The sequence below is a fragment of the Phocoena phocoena genome, chromosome 14 (assembly GCF_963924675.1).
Source record: "Phocoena phocoena chromosome 14, mPhoPho1.1, whole genome shotgun sequence".
Classification (NCBI taxonomy): Eukaryota; Metazoa; Chordata; class Mammalia; order Artiodactyla; family Phocoenidae; genus Phocoena; species Phocoena phocoena.
This window is the reverse complement of record NC_089232.1, coordinates 53,976,385-53,996,648: the sequence shown is the minus strand read 5'-3', so window position 1 is coordinate 53,996,648 and position 20,264 is coordinate 53,976,385. Positions and strand designations below refer to the sequence as shown.

At 39.0% G+C, this 20,264-nt stretch overlaps 2 protein-coding genes across 4 annotated transcripts in view; one reads left to right on the top strand and one right to left on the bottom strand.

Moving 5' to 3' along the window:
• PREPL (prolyl endopeptidase like) overlaps positions 1 to 9,872 on the bottom strand; it is a 52,079-nt gene extending 42,207 nt beyond the window's left edge. For all 3 annotated transcript variants that reach the window (XM_065890961.1, XM_065890963.1, XM_065890962.1), the window contains exon 1: positions 9,654 to 9,872. In XM_065890961.1, coding sequence (XP_065747033.1) covers positions 9,654 to 9,872 — 219 coding nt within the window. The remainder of the gene's footprint in view (positions 1 to 9,653) is intronic.
• A 2,226-nt stretch (positions 9,873 to 12,098) lies between these two features.
• Positions 12,099 to 20,264, top strand: part of CAMKMT (calmodulin-lysine N-methyltransferase) — a 410,424-nt gene continuing 402,258 nt past the window's right edge. The window contains exon 1 of the mRNA XM_065890827.1: positions 12,099 to 12,236. Within this exon, the coding sequence (XP_065746899.1) occupies positions 12,099 to 12,236 (138 nt within the window). The remainder of the gene's footprint in view (positions 12,237 to 20,264) is intronic.

The window sequence follows — 20,264 nt, the reverse complement described above, 5'->3', positions numbered from 1 at the left end:
TGAACTGATGACATGGACCCTGCCCTTATAGAATTTACATTTCAGCTGGAAAGACAAAACAAAAAAGGACACTGAAGTAATAACTGTGGTAAAGTAGTGAGAAGGAAACAAGGTTAAGGTAAAAAATGAGCTTCAGTTACTTTGATTACCATGGTCAGAAATGGCCTTTCTCAGGAGGTAATATTTAATCAAGACATAAAATAGGAAAAAGAACTAGACATGCAGGCGTGAATGGGATTAGGGATTAGTATGTAAAGGTCCTGAAATAGATGGGAAAGAGTTCTGTTCTTTGATCCAGGAGATGACCGTTGTAGCTTGACCAAAGTGAATGTGGGCAAAGTGGCAAGAAATGAGATTGGGGCTAGATCTTGCAGAGTCTTTGGGAACATGACTAGGAAAATGGAGTTAATGTTTATGTGTTAAGAACTTCTGGAAAGGTTTTAAGCTACAAAGTGACATGATTTAATTTATATTTTAAGATCACTCTTCTAAATGTATGAAAATGTGTTGGAAGGGAAGATGCAAGCAAGAAACCTAGTTAGGTGGCTTCACCAGTTGTCCAGGTGAGTGATGATGGTATAGATAGAGAAATATGGACAGATTCACCATACATTTTAGAGGTTAATACAATGTGTTTCTGAAAGCATGTCAGACATGATGGTATACATGACTTGGAGTATATGAATATTTAATTAGAAAGACTATAACTAGCATATCAGACTGGTGACTTACTATTATTCCTTGGGATGAGACAAGTTGGTTAAACAAAAATAATTAAGTAAATAATAGGCTAGGTGGTATAGTGACATGGTAAAAATCACAAAGCTCGTTTGGTATGCACTGTTAACGGATGTGATGGCAGGGTAAAGGAACAGAAGGAATAAAATATGTTTCCCCATGTTCTGCCTTGAACAGCTGAGTACAGAGCCATGAGATAAAGAGGAGCTGAGTCAGGGCTGGGAGAGCTGAAGTTCAACTGTGGACAGTTTGAGAAGTCAGTAAGATGTCCAACTGGAGATTAATTCTGTGCAGCACCGAGGTGAGTCTGGGATGAAAATAATAACTGCTATGGTACTAAGTCCATGTGAATGGAAAAAATTACTTAGGAAGAAATTAAGGAGAGAAAAAAGCGCCAGGACCAAGCCCTGAGAAACTTCGCAGTTGAGAAGTTATATGGAAGCAAAGTTAGAAAAGGAGATTGAGAAGGTTTGGTTTGTAAAGTAGGAGAAAAACCAGGAAAACGTGGAGTCAAGAGGCCAAAAGAGTGTTTCAAGGAGGGAATGGTCAAGCATGTCAAATCTGCTGAGAGCACCTCTGAGATGAGGAAAGGGAAGTGTCTACTAGGTTGAAATATATTACATCTTTGGTGACAATGACAGAGGTTTTAATGGAGGAGGGGAGCCGTACTACAGCAGGTTAAAGAGTAAATGGAAAGTGGAGAAAAAAACAAAAAATAAAGAAGTGGTAGCTACATACAATTCTGCAGCCTGTGGAACAAAAACCACATTCACAGAAAGATAGACAAGATGAAAAGGCAGAGGGCTATGTACCAGATGATGGAACAAGAAAAAACCCTGGAAAAACAACTAAACAAAACGGAGATAGGCAATCTTCCAGAAAGAGAATTTAAAATAATGACAGTGAAGATGATCCAGGACGTTGGAAAAAGAATGGAGGCAAAGGTTGAGAAGATGCAAGAAGTGTTTAATAAAGATCTAGAAGATTAAAGAAAAAAGAGAGATGAAGAATACCATAACTGAAATGAAAAACACACTAGAAGGAATCAATAGCAGAATAACTGAGGCAGAAGAATGGATAAGTGACCTGGAAGACAGAATCGTGGAATTCACTGCTGCAGAACAGAATAAAGAAAAAAGGATGAAAAGAAATGAAGACAGCCTAAGAGACCTCTGGGACAACATTAAACGCAACAACATTTGCATTATAGGGGTCCCAGAAGGAGAAGAAAAAGAGAGAAAAGACGCAAGAAAATATTTGGAAACATTATAGTCGAAAACTTCCCTAACATGGGAAAGGAAACAGCCACCCAAGTCCAGGAAGCGCAGAGAGTCCCATACAGGATAAACCCAAGGAGAAACATGCCGAGACACATAGTAATCAAATTGGCAAAAATTAAAGACAAAGAAAAATTACTGAAAGCAGCAAGGGAAAAACAACAAATAACATACAAGGGAACTACCATAAGGTTAACAGCTGATTCTCAGCAGAAACTCCACAAGCCAGAAGGGAGTGGCATGATATACTTAAAGTAATGAAAGGGAAGAACCTACCACCAAGATTACTCTACCAGCAAGGATCTCATTCAGATTCGATGGAGAAATCAAAAGCTTTACAGACAAGCAAAAGCTAAGAGAATTCAGCACCATCAAACCAGCTCTACAACAAATGCTAAAGGAACTCCTCTAAGTGGGAAACACAAGAGAAGAAAAGGACCTACAAAAACAAACCCAAAACAATTAAGAAAATGGTCATAGGAACATACATATCAATAGTTACCTTAAAAGTGAATGGATTAAATGCTCCAACCAAAAGACACAGGCTTGCTGAATAGATACAAATACAAGACCCATATATATGCTGTCTACAAGAGACCCATTTCAGACCTAGGGACACATACAGACTGAAAGTGAGGGGATGGAAAAAGATATTCCATGCAAATGGAAATCAAAAGAAAGCTGGAGTAACAATACTCATATCAGATAAAATAGACTTTAAAATAAAGAATGTTACAAGAGACATGGAAGGATACTACATAATGGTCAATGGATCAATCCAAGACGAAGATATACCAATTATAAATATACATGCACCCAACATAGAAGCACCTCAATATATAAGGCAACTATTAACAGCTCTAAAAGAGGAAATCGACAGTAACACAATAATAGTGTGGGACTTTAACACCTCACTTACACCAATGGACAGATGAACCAACGAAAAATTAATAAGGAAACACAAGCTTTAAATGACACCACAGACCAGATAAATTTAATTGATGTTTATAGGACATTCCACCCAAAAACAGCAGATTACACTTTCTTCTCAACTGTGCATGGAACATTCTCCAGGATAGATGACATCTTGGATCACAAATCAAGCCACAGTAAACTTAAGAAAACTGAAATCATATCAAGCATCTTTTCTGACCACGCTATAAGATTAGAAATGAATTACAAGGAAAAAACGTAAAAAACACAAACACATGGAGGCTAAACAATACGTTACAAAATAACCAAGAGATCACCGAAGAAGTCAAAGAGAAAATCAAAAAATACCGAGTGACAAATGACAATGAAAACACGATGATCCAAAACCTATGGTTGCAGCAAAAGCAGTTCTAAGAGGGAAGTTTATAGCTATACAAGCCTACCTCAAGAAACAAGAAAAATGTTAAATAAACAATCTAACCTTACACCTATAGGAACTAGAGAAAGAAGAACAAACAAAACCGAAAGTTAGCAGAAGGAAAGAAATCATAAAGATCAGAGCAGAAATAAATGAAAAAGAAATGAAGGAAACAGTAGCAAAGATCAATAAAAGTAAAAGCTGGTTCATTGATAAACAAAATTGATAAACCATTAGTCAGACTCATCAAGAAAAAGAGGGAGAGGACTCAAATCAATAAAATTAGAAATGAAAAGGAGAAGTTACGACAGACACCACAGAAATACAAAGCATCCTAAGACACTACTACAAGCAACTCCATGCCAGTAAAATGGACAACCTGGAAAAAATGGACAAATTCTTACAAACATATAACCTTCCAAGACTGAACCAGGAAGAAATAGAAAATATGAACAAACCAATCACAAGTAATGCAGTTGAAACTGTGATTAAAAATCTTCCAACATACAAAAGTCCAGGACCAGATGGCTTCACAGCTGAATTCTAGCAAACACTTAGAGGAGAGCTAACACCCATCCTTCTCAAACTCTTCCAAAAAATTGTGGAGGAAGGAACACTCCCAAACTCATTCTACGAGGCCACCATCACCCTGATACCAAAACCAGACAAAGATACTACAAAAAAAGAAAATTTCACCAATATCACTGATGAATATAGATGCAAAAATCCTCAACAAAATACTAGCAAACAGAATCCAACAACACACTAAAAGGATCATACACCATGATCAAGTGGGATTTATCCCAGGGATGCAAGGAGTCTTCAATATACGCAAATCAATCAATGTGATACGCCATATTAACAAATTGAAGAAAAACCATATGATCAACTCAACAGATGGAGAAAAAGCTTTTGACAAAATTCAACACCCATTTATGATAAAAACTCTCCAGAAAGTGGGCATAGAGGGAAACTACCTCAACAAAATAAAGGCCATATATGACAAACCCACAGCAAACATCATTCTCAATGGAGAAAAACTGAAAGCATTTACTCCAAGATCAGGAACAAGACAAGGATGTCCACTCTCACCACTATTATTCAACATAGTTTTGGAAGTCCTAGCCACGGCAACCAGAGTAGAAAAAGAAATAAAAGGAATGCAAATTGGGAAAGAAATAAAACTGTCACTGTTTGCAGATGATATGATACTATACATAGAGGATCCTAAAGATGCCACCAGAAAACTACTAGAGCTAATCAATGAATTTGGTGAAGTTGCAGGATACAAAATTAATGCACAGAAATCTCTGACATTCCTATACACTAATGATGAAAAATCTGAAAGAGAAATTAAGGAACCACTCCCACTTACCACTGCAACAAAAAGAATAAAATACCTAGGAATAAACCTACCTAGGGAGACAAAAGGCCTTTATGCAGAAAACTATAAGACACTGATGAAAGAAATTAAAGATGATACCAACAGATGGAGAGATATCCCATGTTCTTGGTTGGAAGAATCAATATTGTGAAAATGACTATACTACCCAAAGCAATCTACACATTCAATGCAATCCCTATCAAATTACCAATGGCATTTTTTTTACAGAACTAAAACAAAAAATCTTAAAATTTATATGGAGACACAAAAGACCCCAAATAGCCAAAGCAGTCTTGAGGGAAACAAACGGAGCTGGAGGAATCAGACTCCCTGGCTTCAGACTATACTACAAAGTTACAGTAATCAAGACAATATGGTACTGACACAAAAACAGAAATATAGATCAATGGAACAGAATAGAAAGCCCAGAGATAAACCCACACACCTATGGTCAACTAATCTATGACAAAGGAGGCAAGGATATACAATGGAGAAAAGACAGTCTCTTAAACAAGTGGTGCTGGGAAAACTGGACAGCTCCATGTTAAAGAATGAAATTAGAACACTCCCTAACACCATACACAAAAATAAACTCAAAATTGATAAGAGACCTAAACGTAAGACCGGGCACTATAAAACTCTTAGAGGAAAACATAGGAAGAACACTCTTTGACATAAATCACAGCAAGGTCTTTTTTGATCCACCTCCTAGAGTAATGGAAATAAAAACAAAAGTAAACAAATGGGACCTAGTGAAAATTCAAAGCTTTCGCACAGCAAAGGAAACCATAAACAAGACGAAAAGACAACCCTCAGAATGGGAGAAAATATTTGCAAATGCATCAACGGACAAAGGATTAATCTCCAAAATATATAAACAGCTCATCCAGCTCAATATTAAAAAAACAACCCAATCAAAAATGGGCAGAAGACCTAAATAGACATTTCTCCAAAAAAGACATACAGATGGCCAAGAAGCACATGAAAAGTTGCTCAACATCACTAATAGAGAAATGCAGATCAAAACTACAATGAGGTATCACCTCACACTGGTTAGAATGGGTATCATCAGAAAATCTACAAACAACAAATGCTGGAGAGGGTGTTGAGAAAGGGATCCCTCTTGCACTGTTGGTGGGAATGTAAATTGATACAACTACTATGGAGAGCAGTATGGAGGTTCCTTAAAAAACTAAAAATAAAATTACCATATGATCCAGCAATCCCACTACTGGGCATATACCCAGAGAAAACCATAATTCAAAAAGACACATACACCCCAATGTTCACTGCAGCACTATTTACAATAGCCAGATCATGGACACAACCTAAATGCCCATCGAAAGATGAATGGATAAAGATGTTGTACATATATACAATGGAATATTACTCAGCCATATAAAGGAACGAAATTGGGTCATTTGTAGAGATGTGGACACATCTAGAGACTGTCATACAGAATGAAACAAGTCAGAAAGAGAAAAACAAATATCGTATATTAACGCATATATGTGGAACCTAGAAAATGGTACAGATGAACCGGTTTGCAGAGCAGAAACTGAGACACAGATGTATAGAACAAACGTATGGACACCAAGGGGGGAAAGTGGTGGGGGTGGGAGGGGGTGGTGTGATGAATTGGGAGATTGGGATTGACATGTATACACTGATGTGTATAAAATGGATGACTAATAAGAACCTGCTGTATAAAAAAATAAAATTAAAAAAAGAAGTGGTAGCTACAATGCTGTCCCACTTCATGAACTATTATTAAAAAAAAAAAACTATTGTGAGAGTACAATTTTTCTTTTCTTTCTGGCTTTCCTGATGATGTTTTGAACCTGTTAGAACCAGTGATCCCACAAATCATTGATCACTAGTGCCAGTGAAGGAGGTATCTGTCAACCTATCTACCTTAGAAACTACTGTAAGAACTGCTAATCTATATTGCAGAGAGTCAATGAACAAATGTTTAAACATTTTCTTTTCCTTACTTGGTTTTCCTTTTGTATATCATTCAATTTATCATGATCAAAGATTTTAGGAATTATCTTTGTAGGCAGAGCAGAATAGGATGATGTGAAAGATAAAGAAATGTGGTATCTGGTTTGATGCTAGTCTTTGAATATTACTAGCTGGTGCATGAGGGTAATGGAATAAGTTCCTCTTGCCATGTGGCTAATGTAAAATGGAAAGTCAAAGTATGTGCCAGTAAGAACTTCAGAACTAAATGAATTCAATGAGGTTTAGGTCAGCAACGTTTGATCACAAATGTGTCTAGTTCCTAAATGCAGGTCCACTGTCACTGGCAGACTGAGAATTTCAGAATTAGTTGAGGAACTTAAAACAAAACAAAAAAAGAGATCCCTAGGCCTCAGCCATTAGAGATTGTGATCCAGCACATGTGGGGTGAGATCCAGGAACTTGCATTTCTAAAAAGTTCCCCAGGATTTCTGATACACAGCCTGACTGCAGGAGTTGGTACTAGAGTCCCAAATGTATAGATGGCAATTTGTTGGTAAGGTAACAAGGTAGAGATATAAAATCAGGAAATTTTAGCATTTGGAGGACTTTTAGAGAACACCAAGTTGAAACTCCCCTATTTCCAGTCAGAAAGATAAAAGTCCTGACTAGTTCACAGACACAGCAGTGACGGCTAGATCTCTTGCTTTCTGGCATTTCTATGATATTACACAGGCTGCCCTCTCTTACTCTTTAGTTAACTTATAAGTCTTTAAGTAAATATATTTTAATTTGTCTACAGGCACTAATTACTTTTTCTAATTTGTTATTCCCATAGGAGTGGACAAAGTTGGAACTGACTGGATGTTTACTTAAATGTGCATTCTAGACTACAGGTCTTTTCACAGCTTCCTCAGGTCCCAGTGATCGTAAAGGACAGAGACCACAGTTTTTATATCATATCATTTCTCACAGAAGGAATGGTTGATATATGACATGTGAAAGCAGGACCACTACCAGGTGAAAGAATTATTAATAAAGCTCCTTTTCTTGGAGTCACTGAATCAGGTTAAAGCTTCCAGGTGACAGGATTCCATGAAAGAGAACTGAAAAGTTGCTTCAGGGACAAATGGAGGGAAAAAATAGTCCAACTCCTGCACAGGGTGTGAGCTAATCTCACAGCTGTCACTCTGATGGTAATTTCTGCCTACTATTTATAAACTAAGACTTAAGATAAAAGTACAAGATGACAAAGTGTTCTAAACACAATTCAAAGTAAAAAGATCTAAATGCTAAAATGTGTCCAATAGGTAAAATTTTAAAGTTTATCTTTCTAAAGTAGGACCTGTGTGCAAATACACACACACAGAAATAAAAATGAAATAAAAGACATAAAAAATTTGAGTACAGAAAGTGCTAAACTAAGATGCTATAAAAAGAAAAATTTGAATGACTTAAGTGTAAAGAGTAAAATTCTAGGACTAACAGATAAAGTTGAAAGCAAACAACAAAACTCCCCCCAAACTCCCCATAACAAATAAGTATGAGCTACGAAAAGAGCAAAAATTAAATTAAAAACCAGAAGAATTGAGTAGATTAAAAATATCATTTTTCTAAACAGATGAAGCTGCTCAAGTGTCTGTCAACAGATGAATGGATAAACAAAATGTGGTATATACATATAATGGAATATAATTCAGCCACTAAAAGGAACAAACTTCCCAGATATGCTACAATACGAATGAACCTTGAAAACATTATGCTAAGTGAAATAAGCCAAACACAAAAGGATATTATATAATTCCACTTATATGAATTATCTAGAATAGGGAAATTCATAGAGACAGAAAGTAGATTAAAGGTTTCCAGGGGCTCAGGAAAGCAGCAGTGGGGAGTTCTTGCTTAATGGGTATTTTCTTCAGGTGAGGACAGGGTTTTGCAAATAGTTGTAACAGCTGTACAACACTGTGATGTAATTAATGCCACTGAGTTATACACTTTAAAATGGTTAAAGTGGAAAATTTTGTTACCTATATTTTACTACAATAAAAAATAAGCCAAAACAGACTAAAAATATTAGTATGTAACAAAACAATTAAAACCAGAAATTAAGATATTAAAATAACAAAATACGTTACATATTGCAAGAATATCATCCCTAAACACAATTTAAGGAATCTAAGGAACATAGCAAGTATGAGGTAGGGGAGGGGGTGTCAAAGAGCAGCATAAATAGCTTAATCTCAAATAATTAGGATGCACATATAATTTACTATCCTAAGCAAGACACTTCTGAGAGGAAAGGGGACACTATTAATAATAACATAGGGAAAATATGTGTAGACTGAGACTGTCGGAGGCAACCCAGGATATGTGGTCATTCTACATACAAGAGCAACAGGTCCTCAAAGCTGAGGTCATACCCACAGCTTGGGGTCTGGCCAGAGTACAATGGTCTGAAAGCATCTTCCTGAAGGACACAAGCGGTATAAAATGCAAATCGCTTTTTCGTTTTTTTTTTTTTTTTTTTTTTTTACAGAGAAGTAACACAATTACACGGTCTTTACTGAAGTTTCCTAATTTGGGATTCATAAAACAATCAGCATATTATTAGACTTTTATTAAGAGCTATTATGTTAGTCTAGGAATTTTAGAAAGCCAAATTATACTTTGAATTGCACTGGCAGGCACAATAAGGAGTTCTTAAGATGAATCATTTTTTATAAAACTACATTTTTATATATTACATTAGAGCTCTATAAATATATATGTATATATTCTTTTATACATATATATATATGACTACAATTAAGCCTGAATATTTAAAAAATCAAACCAGAATTACTGAGAAAATTAGTAACTGATATCCAACCCATTCTTTATTTTTAAACTAAAATTAATCTTAAAGGTCTACACATAGGTTAACTTAAACAGTCCATACCTTACACGAGAAGTTCCGACTTGGGATGTTTCTTGCTAACTCTGATATCCTGGGTTTATTCTGCAGACACTTGGTTAGGTGATATTTTTTCAATTTTATTCTATTGTAATAATGATCAGCGAAGTTACAGTGACTCACGTGCTGTTTCTGCATGCATTTCCCAAGGTGAGGAATACTATACTTCAAAGCCTGGAGATATAATTTGCTCTTCTGCTGCATGATATCAAAGTCCCTGGTTTATGCTCCCTTTGGGGCTGCCAGCACATGAATGATTTTCATAGGAATGATTATATAGTAGTGGGTTCTTAGAGCATCTAAGATCTGCAGTTCTTATCCCTCCCTTTTGGGGCTGTGTACCCCTCCAGTTACAAATAACCGCAGACAGCTGATAACTCAAAGTATCTGAAAACTTGTAAAAGGTAAAGTTTAATTTAAATCACACTTCTTGGCAGATGTGACATAAATGTCTCATTTGTAAAGTCAATCCTGTCAGGCTCAAACAGCACTGATTCTGGTACACACATGGGCAAACTAAAACAAACAGAAAACAAAAAAACAAAATAAAAATTTGCAAATAAATACATAGACTTAATGGAGGCATCTCAGGAACTCTGAGGGCTTTTAAAGGCAAAACGGCTTTGATTTCACATAATTCATAACTTATCTTTGGTTTGTATGTGGAGGATAAACTGGAAAAGTCCAATTACTTAATAAAGGTAGAGGAGAAGGGATTAGTATTTATTGAGTGTTTGCTTCATGCCACATGCTTTTATATACTTCACTTAATTTAAACTTCATAGGGACCTGATCGAGCAGCTATTATGATGTTGGCCTTACAGGTGCGCGAACTGTGGCTCAGGAAGGTTTAAGCAACTACCCCAGGTCACCTGAACAGTAATAGTAGAGCAATAAGTCTATCTGGACATAACAACAACTTGACTTTAATGTCAAAAACGTGTTTAGCTCTTTAGTTGAAAAAAACAAAAAACACTTCAGGAGGCACACATGAAATGTGATGCCACCTGTTTTCTGTTGGGAAGCTGGTGCTTATTAACCTATCAAGGTAAGTAAAGCTAGTAAGTAGTTAAGTCAGAGAAACCTGGGTTCAGGTCTTCATTCCTGCACTTACCACCTGTGCTTAGTTTCATCATCTGCAAAACAGAGATAATGATCCCACTTACTCTATGAAATAGCTATTCTAAGAATGAAACAATTTATGTTAAAATCTTAATGAAGTGTCTGGCAGGTAGCAACCACTCAACAAACGGTGGCTACTATTTTTAGGGCAGGAAAAATCTAGGTATGTTGCACACTGTTGAATGTCATCATGGAAGTCTTCCACAAATTGCTCCTCGGTATCAAAAGTATTATACAATAGTGCGTCAGCTTTACCACAGCTCGGATCCGCTACGACGCCCCTGCCCCTCTTAACCTCTTTCTATGTCGCAGCAAAATAACGGGGGAGTGGGTATAGGGGATGTGCAGTTGACACCAGCAAAAACAAACAAAGTAAAATAAAAGAAAATAAAATAAAGGCCCTAAACCATTACATCCGTGCCCGTAGCCTCCATCCATCCATCTTTCACCCACTGGGAGAAGACAGTAGGCAAGTCTGGGGATAGGGGGTAGGGTAGACGAATGGGTGTTCCTGGGAGAAACCGTTCGTTTTCCCTGTGCATCCGAGTGTGAGAGGGAGCGGTACCATGTGCCACGCAATGAAGGGACATCGGTCAAAAAGCTAGGACTAAGGGACTGAGGGATGGTTGGGTGGGGGTGAGGACGGGATGAAGGGAAGAGACTCCCAGCCTACGTCCCCCATACGTACGCAAACTGAAAGTCAGTCTCGCTCTAGACACCGAAACGAGTGAAGGCAGGCCGGAGACCCCGATGCTCTCAGGAAGGAGCGCAGCTCCCACCTCACTCACGGTCAGCCGAAGTCTGCGTTCTGCAGCTAGCGGAACGACAGCCTACCCAGAACCGCCCGGAGCTGGTTTGCAGCACGCCGTCTACGTAACCGCCGTCTGGCACGAGCGCTAAGTGGATTCCGCCATCTTTATTGTGGTCAGGAATATTTTTTTTACTCCTCCTGGGTTCATTAACGCTCAAAGATATAAGCCTTTTGGTTCTTTGCTAGTCTTCAGAGCTCGAGATGAAACAGGAGAGAAGGGAACCAAAGGGGGCGGCGTCGCACTAGGTCTGCCACAGTTCCCTCACTCTCCGGTCTGCCCTCACTCAAGATGGCCACCAGCAAAATGGTGCAGTGGCGAGAGCCGCGCTGCCCTGGTTGCTAAGGAGACGCGACTACCGGAAATGCGGAATTCGGGGAGAGAGCGCGCGCTAGGGCAGTGGGAGGGAACCCCGGCGTCACAGATCCTGACAGGGAATAAGTAGGCAGGTCCTGGCAGGGGGGAGCTGTGGCGGCGGTATCTCGCCAGCTGCAGCCGGATGGAGTCTCGAGTCGCGGACGCAGGGGCCGGCCAGGCTGAGCGCGCAGCGGGCGAGGGCCGGACAAGCAGCAGCGCCGCTCAGGGACCCGCAATCTCGGCGCCCTTGGGTGCTGCCCGGTGGAAGCTCCTGCGGCAGGTAAGGTAGAGCCCTCTCGACTCACTTTTGCCTTTGGCCACTCCCCTCGCAAGCGACAGGCAGCTACTCTCCCCTTGGCAGCTCTGGGAGTTCCCTCACAGTTTTGCTGGGAGCCTCCTGGAAAGCGCCCCCTTGGTTCACCTAAGGGTCGCGCCAAAAGGAGGTATCAGGTGGCATTGGGCAGGGACGGGGCAGCCGAGGCTGAGTCCTGGGAAACTCAGCTCGAAGGAGAAGATCCCTTTCTAGACATTAGTCTGCATCTGAGGGACTTTTCTCCTTGCTCGCCAGTAGGGTCGGTGGGACCGCCGCTCCCCAGTCCATACTATTCTTTCCTGCTTCTGTTTTACTTTCTTCCTCTGGTTTCTTCCCCTTGCTTCTTAACTCCTAGCCTGGTTCTAGCTCCAAATCTGTCCCCTCTCTTGGTGATCAGCATGGTTGACTGTGTTGGGACAGTGACGTTGCACGTGTTGCTTCGGTTTCATTCGTGGAGCGGAGAGCGAAGGGAGTTGCAAGAGCTGCCCCGGCGCCCTCCCGCTTCGCTTTCACGCGAAAGTTACATGTTTATCTTATGGTTTGAAGAGATCAGAGAGATTCTCGGTGTCTAAGTATGTTGATTTTTTTTTACTGGCGGTTATCTTTTAGCACTTAAAAGTTGCTACTGTTGCTGGCAACTTCAGTCGTGTGCAGGTTTGAAGATTTTCTGATTTGACGACACTGACGCTCTTTCCAAACTGCTTGAAGTGAAATCTGTTTATTGTTTACATCCCAGTGTTATGCTTCTGCCTCGGGTGTCCTGCCGAACACTTTATTCAACAGGACATTTTCCATTTCTGACTTATATTTCGAGGAGAGTTTCCCAACTATTGCCAGGTTATTTGAGATTGTGCTTTTGGTATTTTGGCGGTTACTTTGTTTGCAATTGTCTCGAGTCACCTTTTCATACAGTGGCCTTCCAGTGCTGTCATGACACAACTCAAAGATCATTTGTTTGCTGATGCATTGAAAGCCTTTGCAGGGCATTAATGATCTGGTTTTGCAATTAATGTTACAAATGGTGTTATAGGATAATAAAATGCAAGTCCTCATAGATCATTATCTATAGGAAATTTCTATAGTGAAGTAAACATCAACTAAATTTAAAGTATCAGAATAGTAAATTAGGGCCTTAAAATGATCAATCATATCTTATCGTGACGACTTCAGTAATTCCTAGTAAAAATTCTAGTTGACCATCTCTTATATTCATTCTGAATTGTTGTCTACATTAGAATAAGGATAAGTTTCAGCTATGGCTGACATTTGAACTCCTCACATGCTTTGAAGTTTAATGTCTTGGTATACATGTGCCCTCTGTTTAGAGTCTTTCTACTTCTCTACTTGATGAATGACTGTTATCGTTCAGACCTCTATTTCAATCTCCTCTTACGTGAAGGCTCTGCTGACTCCTCTGGCTGAGTTAGACCTTCAGCTCACTATATGGGTGAACCTCATATCACATTATTTTATGATCATTTGATCAGAGTCCAACTTTCTCACTACAATAGGAGTTCTTCCTGGGAAAAGGTGATATTTTATTAATCTCCATCTCCTGCACTGGCTCTCGCTAGTTGATTTTTAGTAGATACTGTTACATGTTGTGGAAAGCCTGAGTAAGGACAGTCTTTAAGTGGCCCACAGCATCTCATCCTCAGTGTACTGTATCAGTGAGTAACAAATAACTACACTGTCACAGCTAAATTCAACAGTGAGCATTTATTCTGTTTGTGGGCCACCTGGGAGTTGACTGACATAGGCTGTGATCAGCTGAGTGGCTCTATGCTGCATGCTTGGTCCACATGCCTCTAATTCTGGGCTGACATGTTCTCATAGTGACGACAGAGGTATAAGAGAGCAAACGCAACCACTGAAACACATTTTAAGCACCTACTAATATCCTGTTGGCCAAAGTAAGATACTTAGCCAAGCCTAAAGTTAGGAGGCAGAGAAGTGTTTTTTTCTTTGAGGGAGCAGGGGAGAAAGTGAATATTTTTCTATAATAATCGAATCTTCCATGTATTTTAAACATTTGCAGGCTCTTAGTAAATATGTTTTAAATGAATGGACCATTTGCATCTTGTTAGCATCCAACTGGAAAACTGTGAGGAATCTAAACAATGCTAAAGATATGCAATTCTTTTTCTCTCTCTTATGTGACATCTTCATGACATCTGCTATGTCTCCTTGTTTTCTCCCTCACAATTCTCTTTCCACTAGGGCTCCAGTGCTATCTCATGGCCCTTTACCTTAACTGTTCAATATTTTCTATGTTTTATAATTAACATTTTTGAGAGAAAACCTGGTTGACCTAGTTCATCATTTGATACTAGGTCACATTGCTCTTGGGTGGCCTCAGCCTGCAGTGGCTTGAAGCAGGATTTTGGTTCATGGCCAGAGACTGAGGTTGGGCCGTGGCAGTGAGAGTGCTGAATCTTAGCCACTAGACCATAAGGGACCAGTGGCCAGTGACAAGGCCCTGGCCCATCAGCTGTTATAGAAGTGAATTTCCACATAGAGATGGAAAGTAGTGAAACAAGTGTTTATTAGGAGGAAAAGAGTACCTGTGGATAGACACATGGGCGAGCTCAGAGAGAGAGTTGTGTCCTCGTGGTAGTTTGAATCACTTTTATGGGGCATTTCTTCTGGGTTTCCTTTGGCCAATCATCTTGCTTTGCCTGGTTCTGAGTCCATATCGGTACATCTCAGGGTCCTCCCATGTGTATGTGCGTGCATCTCTTAGCCAAGATGGATTCCAGCGAAGAGGTGTATGGGTAGGATGGCATCACTTACTATGGGGTAGCACCCCCTCCCTTTTTGACCTTCAGGGAGCCTTTCTGTGTGTGTGTAGTGGAGAAGGTCTCCTTGACTTCAAGAATGAGGAATATGTGGTCTTTTATCTCTTATCTGGGCAGGGCTTAGCTCTTCTCCCTCCTGCTATTTTGGAGTATCTGTCCACAGGGGATGAACTCTGGCTGCTCACCCTGGGGCCCATCTGTCTTCTGCCTCAATGTGGAAAATTGCTGACTTTTGAGTCTAGTGCCCACTTTAATCATATGAAGTCTGAAAGTCTATGGATCAATATCAATAGAGGCTGTGGATATTCCGTAATATTTTTCTCTTTGTTGTGTCTCATTACCTGATGGCAAAGATAGCTGTTGGCAACTTCATCATCCACCCAGCTAGTGATCCAGAAGAAATAACCCTTTTCCCCAACACCCAAATCATTTCCTCCAAAGAACTCTAAGAGGCGAAGTTTGCACCAACTGCTGTGTCTAGGAGACTAGTGCACTTTGGCCTGCGTCATGAGCCCACCCTGTGGCAGGGAAAATAACAACCCTACCATTATTGCATAGGGAGAGGGAGGGGCATTTCCCAAGGGGAAGGGATGTAGAGCAGATGAAAAAGTAGCAAATGACCATTCCATGCTAACACACATCTCACAACCACCTACAGAATGAATAATGGGGCCTAGAGGTCTGAATATTTGGCTGAAGAATCCGATTAATGGAATATTTCACAGTACAATTTATTTTTATTTTTTTAATTAAAAATTTTTTTAGTTTTCTGGCTGTGCCTCGCGACGTGTGGGATCTTAGTTCCCCAACCAGTGATCGAAACTGTGCCCCCTGCATTGGAAGCGCAGAGTCTTAACCACTGGACCGCCAGGGAAGTCCCTCACAGTACAATTTAAATTAAAACAGGATGATACATGTTTGAGACTGTCAATGCGGAAAGAGACAGCATGATTTCTGGAATAGAATTTCATACAATTGATTTTAGTCCCAGATCTACCACCCTTAACTATTTGTATGATGGTGAGCACCCTCTTTGGACCTCAGTTTTCTCATTTGTAAATGAGAGAGTGGGACTAGATTTCTTTAAGACCTTCTTCCTAATAATTATTATTCCATTAGTTTTTGTAATATTTAATTCATGACAATACCGACAGGTGGTATAAAAAAGCTTGTGAAGAAGGACAGTTAACTTGGCAAGCAACTCAACAGGGAAGGGCAGGATTGTGCACTGGCACTATTCAGTTCACATGGTCCAGTCTGAATATTTAATAGAGGGAATGGAGAGTGTTTGTTAATCCAGGGAATCAGTTACTAGAGATGTACTGTATTTTGTGCTCTTTTTAGGCCTTCTGATTCCATTGTAGAAAATGGCAGACAGACACCAAGAGAGCATGTCTTAAGAATGGTTGTGTGATGTGCTTGTAGATCTTGCACTGAGGGTTGTGGTTTAGATCCCTACGTAAGTGAAGAATTGAGGGATGGACTCTTCATTGGTTTTTATTGGCATCACTTGGATCACTTTCTGCAGCAGGGGCTGAGCAAGGTCATTCGTGCTTTTTCACTCCTTTTTTTTTTTAGCATAGAGAATTATTTGTTGACAACATTTTATACATCATTGTATTTATAAGGGTTTTTTCCCATTGTTTAAGTTAAACTGACATTTCAATTGATTATAGAACTTTATACTGCTATAGTCACAGATGACATAGATTTTTGTGTACTCTGCAGAACATACTTTAACCTTAAGTGTTTACATGTAATGGTCATCCCTGACCCCCGCTGTTCAAACCTTGTTGACATATACGTCAGTGATTGGAGGAGATTTTCTTTTTTATGTCTCTGATTTATTAAGATTAATAATTGGTTTCATTGGATTCCTTAAAAATATTTAGGATTGTGTTTTAGGTTAAAAAGGTGAATGTGAATGTTTTCTTGAATTAGAAGTATGTAGCTTATCAGTCTAAAAACAAAATATTCCACCAATAATTATTTTGAATGAAATGAACTTTTAACTGTGCAGTAAAGAAACTAAAATGTTTAGAAGGCTCTAGGTGTGAAAGCATTTGTCTTTTTTTTTTGAATTTTATGTTTTGTGTATTGGGTTGGTCAAAATGTTTGTTCAGGTTTTTCCATAAGATGTTACAAAAAAACGCAAAGGAATGCTTTGGCCAACCCAATATTTTCCACAATTTAAAAAATTTTAAAAGCAAAAACTTTCTAGAGCAGTGAATTTTGAGTGGGGTTTGGAAATTTATTTTAACAATTCCTGCAGATAAACATCTTTTCATGCTTATTTGCCATCTGTATATCACTTCAATGAAATGTCTCTTCATGTCTTTTGTCCATTTTCTTTTTTTTTAAAGATGAACGTATATTTATATTGGTAAATGTAAAAGAGAAAAACTAACATAGTATTGACTTATTTTAAACATTTTATCAAGGCACTTTTTTTTTTTTATACAGCAGGCTCTTATTAGTCATCAATTTTATACACATCAGTGTATACATGTCAATCCCAATCACCCAATTTATCCCACCAGCACCACCTGCTCCCCTGCCTCTTCCCCCTTTGGTGTCCATACGTTTGCTCCCTACAAATATACGATATTTGTTTTTCTCTTTCTGACTTATTTCACTCTGTATGACAGTCTCTAGATCGATCTACGTCTCAACAAATGACCCAATTCTGTTCCTTTTTACGGCTGAGTAATATTCCATTGTATATATGTACCACATCTTCTTTATCCATTCATCCGTCGATGGGCATTTAGGTTGCTTCCATGACCCGGCCATTGTAAATAGTGCTGCAGTGAACATTGGGGTGCATGTGTCTTTTTGAATTATGGTTTTCTCAGGGTATATGCCCAGTAGTGGGATTGCTGGGTCATATGGTAATTCTATTTTTAGTTTTTTAAGGAACCTCCATACTGTTCTCCATAGTGGCTGTATCAATTTACATTCCCACCAACAGTGTAAGAGGGTTCCCTTTTCTCCACATCGTCTCCAGCATTTGTTGTTTGTAGATTTTCTGATGATGCCCATTCTATCCAGTGTGAGGTGATACCTCATTGTAGTTTTTTTTTTTTGCGGTACGTGGGCCTCTCACTGTTGTGGCCTCTCCTGTTGCGGAGCACAGGCTCCAGACACGCAGGCTCAGCAGCCATGGCTCATGGGCCCAGCCGCTCCGCGGTATGTGGGAACTTCCTGGACTGGGGCATGAACCCGTGTCCCCGGCATCCGCAGGCGGACACTCAACCACTGCGCCCCTTGGGAAGCCCCCTCATTGTAGTTTTGATTTGCATTTCTCTAATAATTAGTGATGTTGAGCAGCTTTTCATGTGCTTCTTGGCCATATGTATGTCTTCTTTGGAGAAATGTCTATTTAGGTCTTCTGCCCATTTTTGGATTGGGTTTTTTTTTATTATTGAGCTGCATGAGCTGTTTATATATTTTGGAGATTAATCCTTTGTCCGTTGATGCGTTTACAAATATTTTCTCCCATTCTGAGGGTTGCCTTTTCGTCTTGTTTATGGTTTCCTTTGCTGTGCGAAAGCTTTGAATTTTCACTAGGTCCCATTTGTTTACTTTTGTTTTTATTTCCATTACTCTAGGAGGTGGATCAAAAAAGACCTTGCTGTGATTTATGTCAAAGAGTGTTCTTCCTATGTTTTCCTCTAAGAGTTTTATAGTGCCCGGTCTTACGTTTAGGTCTCTTATCAATTTTGAGTTTATTTTTGTGTATGGTGTTAGGGAGTGTTCTAATTTCATTCTTTAACATGGAGCTGTCCAGTTTTCCCAGCACCACTTGTTTAAGAGACTGTCTTTTCTCCATTGTATATCCTTGCCTCCTTTGTCATAGATTAGTTGACCATAGGTGTGTGGGTTTATCTCTGGGCTTTCTATTCTGTTCCATTGATCTATATTTCTGTTTTTGTGTCAGTACCATATTGTCTTGATTACTGTAACTTTGTAGTATAGTCTGAAGCCAGGGAGTCTGATTCCTCCAGCTCCGTTTGTTTCCCTCAAGACTGCTTTGGCTATTTGGGGTCTTTTGTGTCTCCATATAAATTTTAAGATTTTTTGTTTTAGTTCTGTAAAAAAAATGCCATTGGTAATTTGATAGGGATTGCATTGAATGTGTAGATTGCTTTGGGTAGTATAGTCATTTTCACAATATTGATTCTTCCAACCAAGAACATGGGATATCTCTCCATCTGTTGGTATCATCTTTAATTTCTTTCATCAGTGTCTTATAGTTTTCTGCATAAAGGCCTTTTGTCTCCCTAGGTAGGTTTATTCCTAGGTATTTTATTCTTTTTGTTGCAGTGGTAAATGGGAGTGTTTCCTTAATTTCTCTTTCAGATTTTTCATCATTAGTGTATAGGAATGCAAGAGATTTCTGTGCATTAATTTTGTATCCTGCAACTTCACCAAATTCATTGATTAGCTCTAGTAGTTTTCTGGTGGCATCTTTAGGATCCTCTATGTATAGTATCATATCGTCTGCAAACAGTGACAGTTTTACTTCTTTCCCAATTTGCATTCCTTTTATTTCTTTTTCTACTCTGGTTGCCGTGGCTAGGACTTCCAAAACTATGTTGAATAATAGTGGTGAGAGTGGACATCCTTGTTCCTGATCTTGGAGTAAATGCTTTCAGTTTTTCTCCGTTGAGAATGATGTTTGCTGTGGGTTTGTCATATATGGCCTTTATTTTGTTGAGGTAGTTTCCCTCTATGCCCACTTTCTGGAGAGTTTTTATCATAAATGGGTGTTGAATTTTGTCAAAAGGTTTTTCTCTATCTATTGAGATGATCATATGGTTTTTCTTCTTCAATTTGTTAATATGGTGTATCACATTGATTGATTTGCGTATATTGAAGACTCCTTGCATCCCTGGGATAAATCCCACTTGATTATGGTGTATGATCCTTTTAGAGTGTTGTTGGATTCTATTTGCTAGTATTTTGTTGAGGATTTTTGCATCTATATTCATCAGTGATATTGGTCTGCAATTTTCTTTTTTTGTAGTATCTTTGTCTGGTTTTGGTATCAAGGTGATGGTGGCCTCATAGAATGAGTTTGGGAGTGTTCCTTCCTCCACAATTTTTTGGAAGAGTTTGAGAAGGATGGGTGTTAGCTCTCCTCTAAATGTTTGCTAGAATTCAGCTGTGAAGCCATCTGGTCCTGGACTTTTGT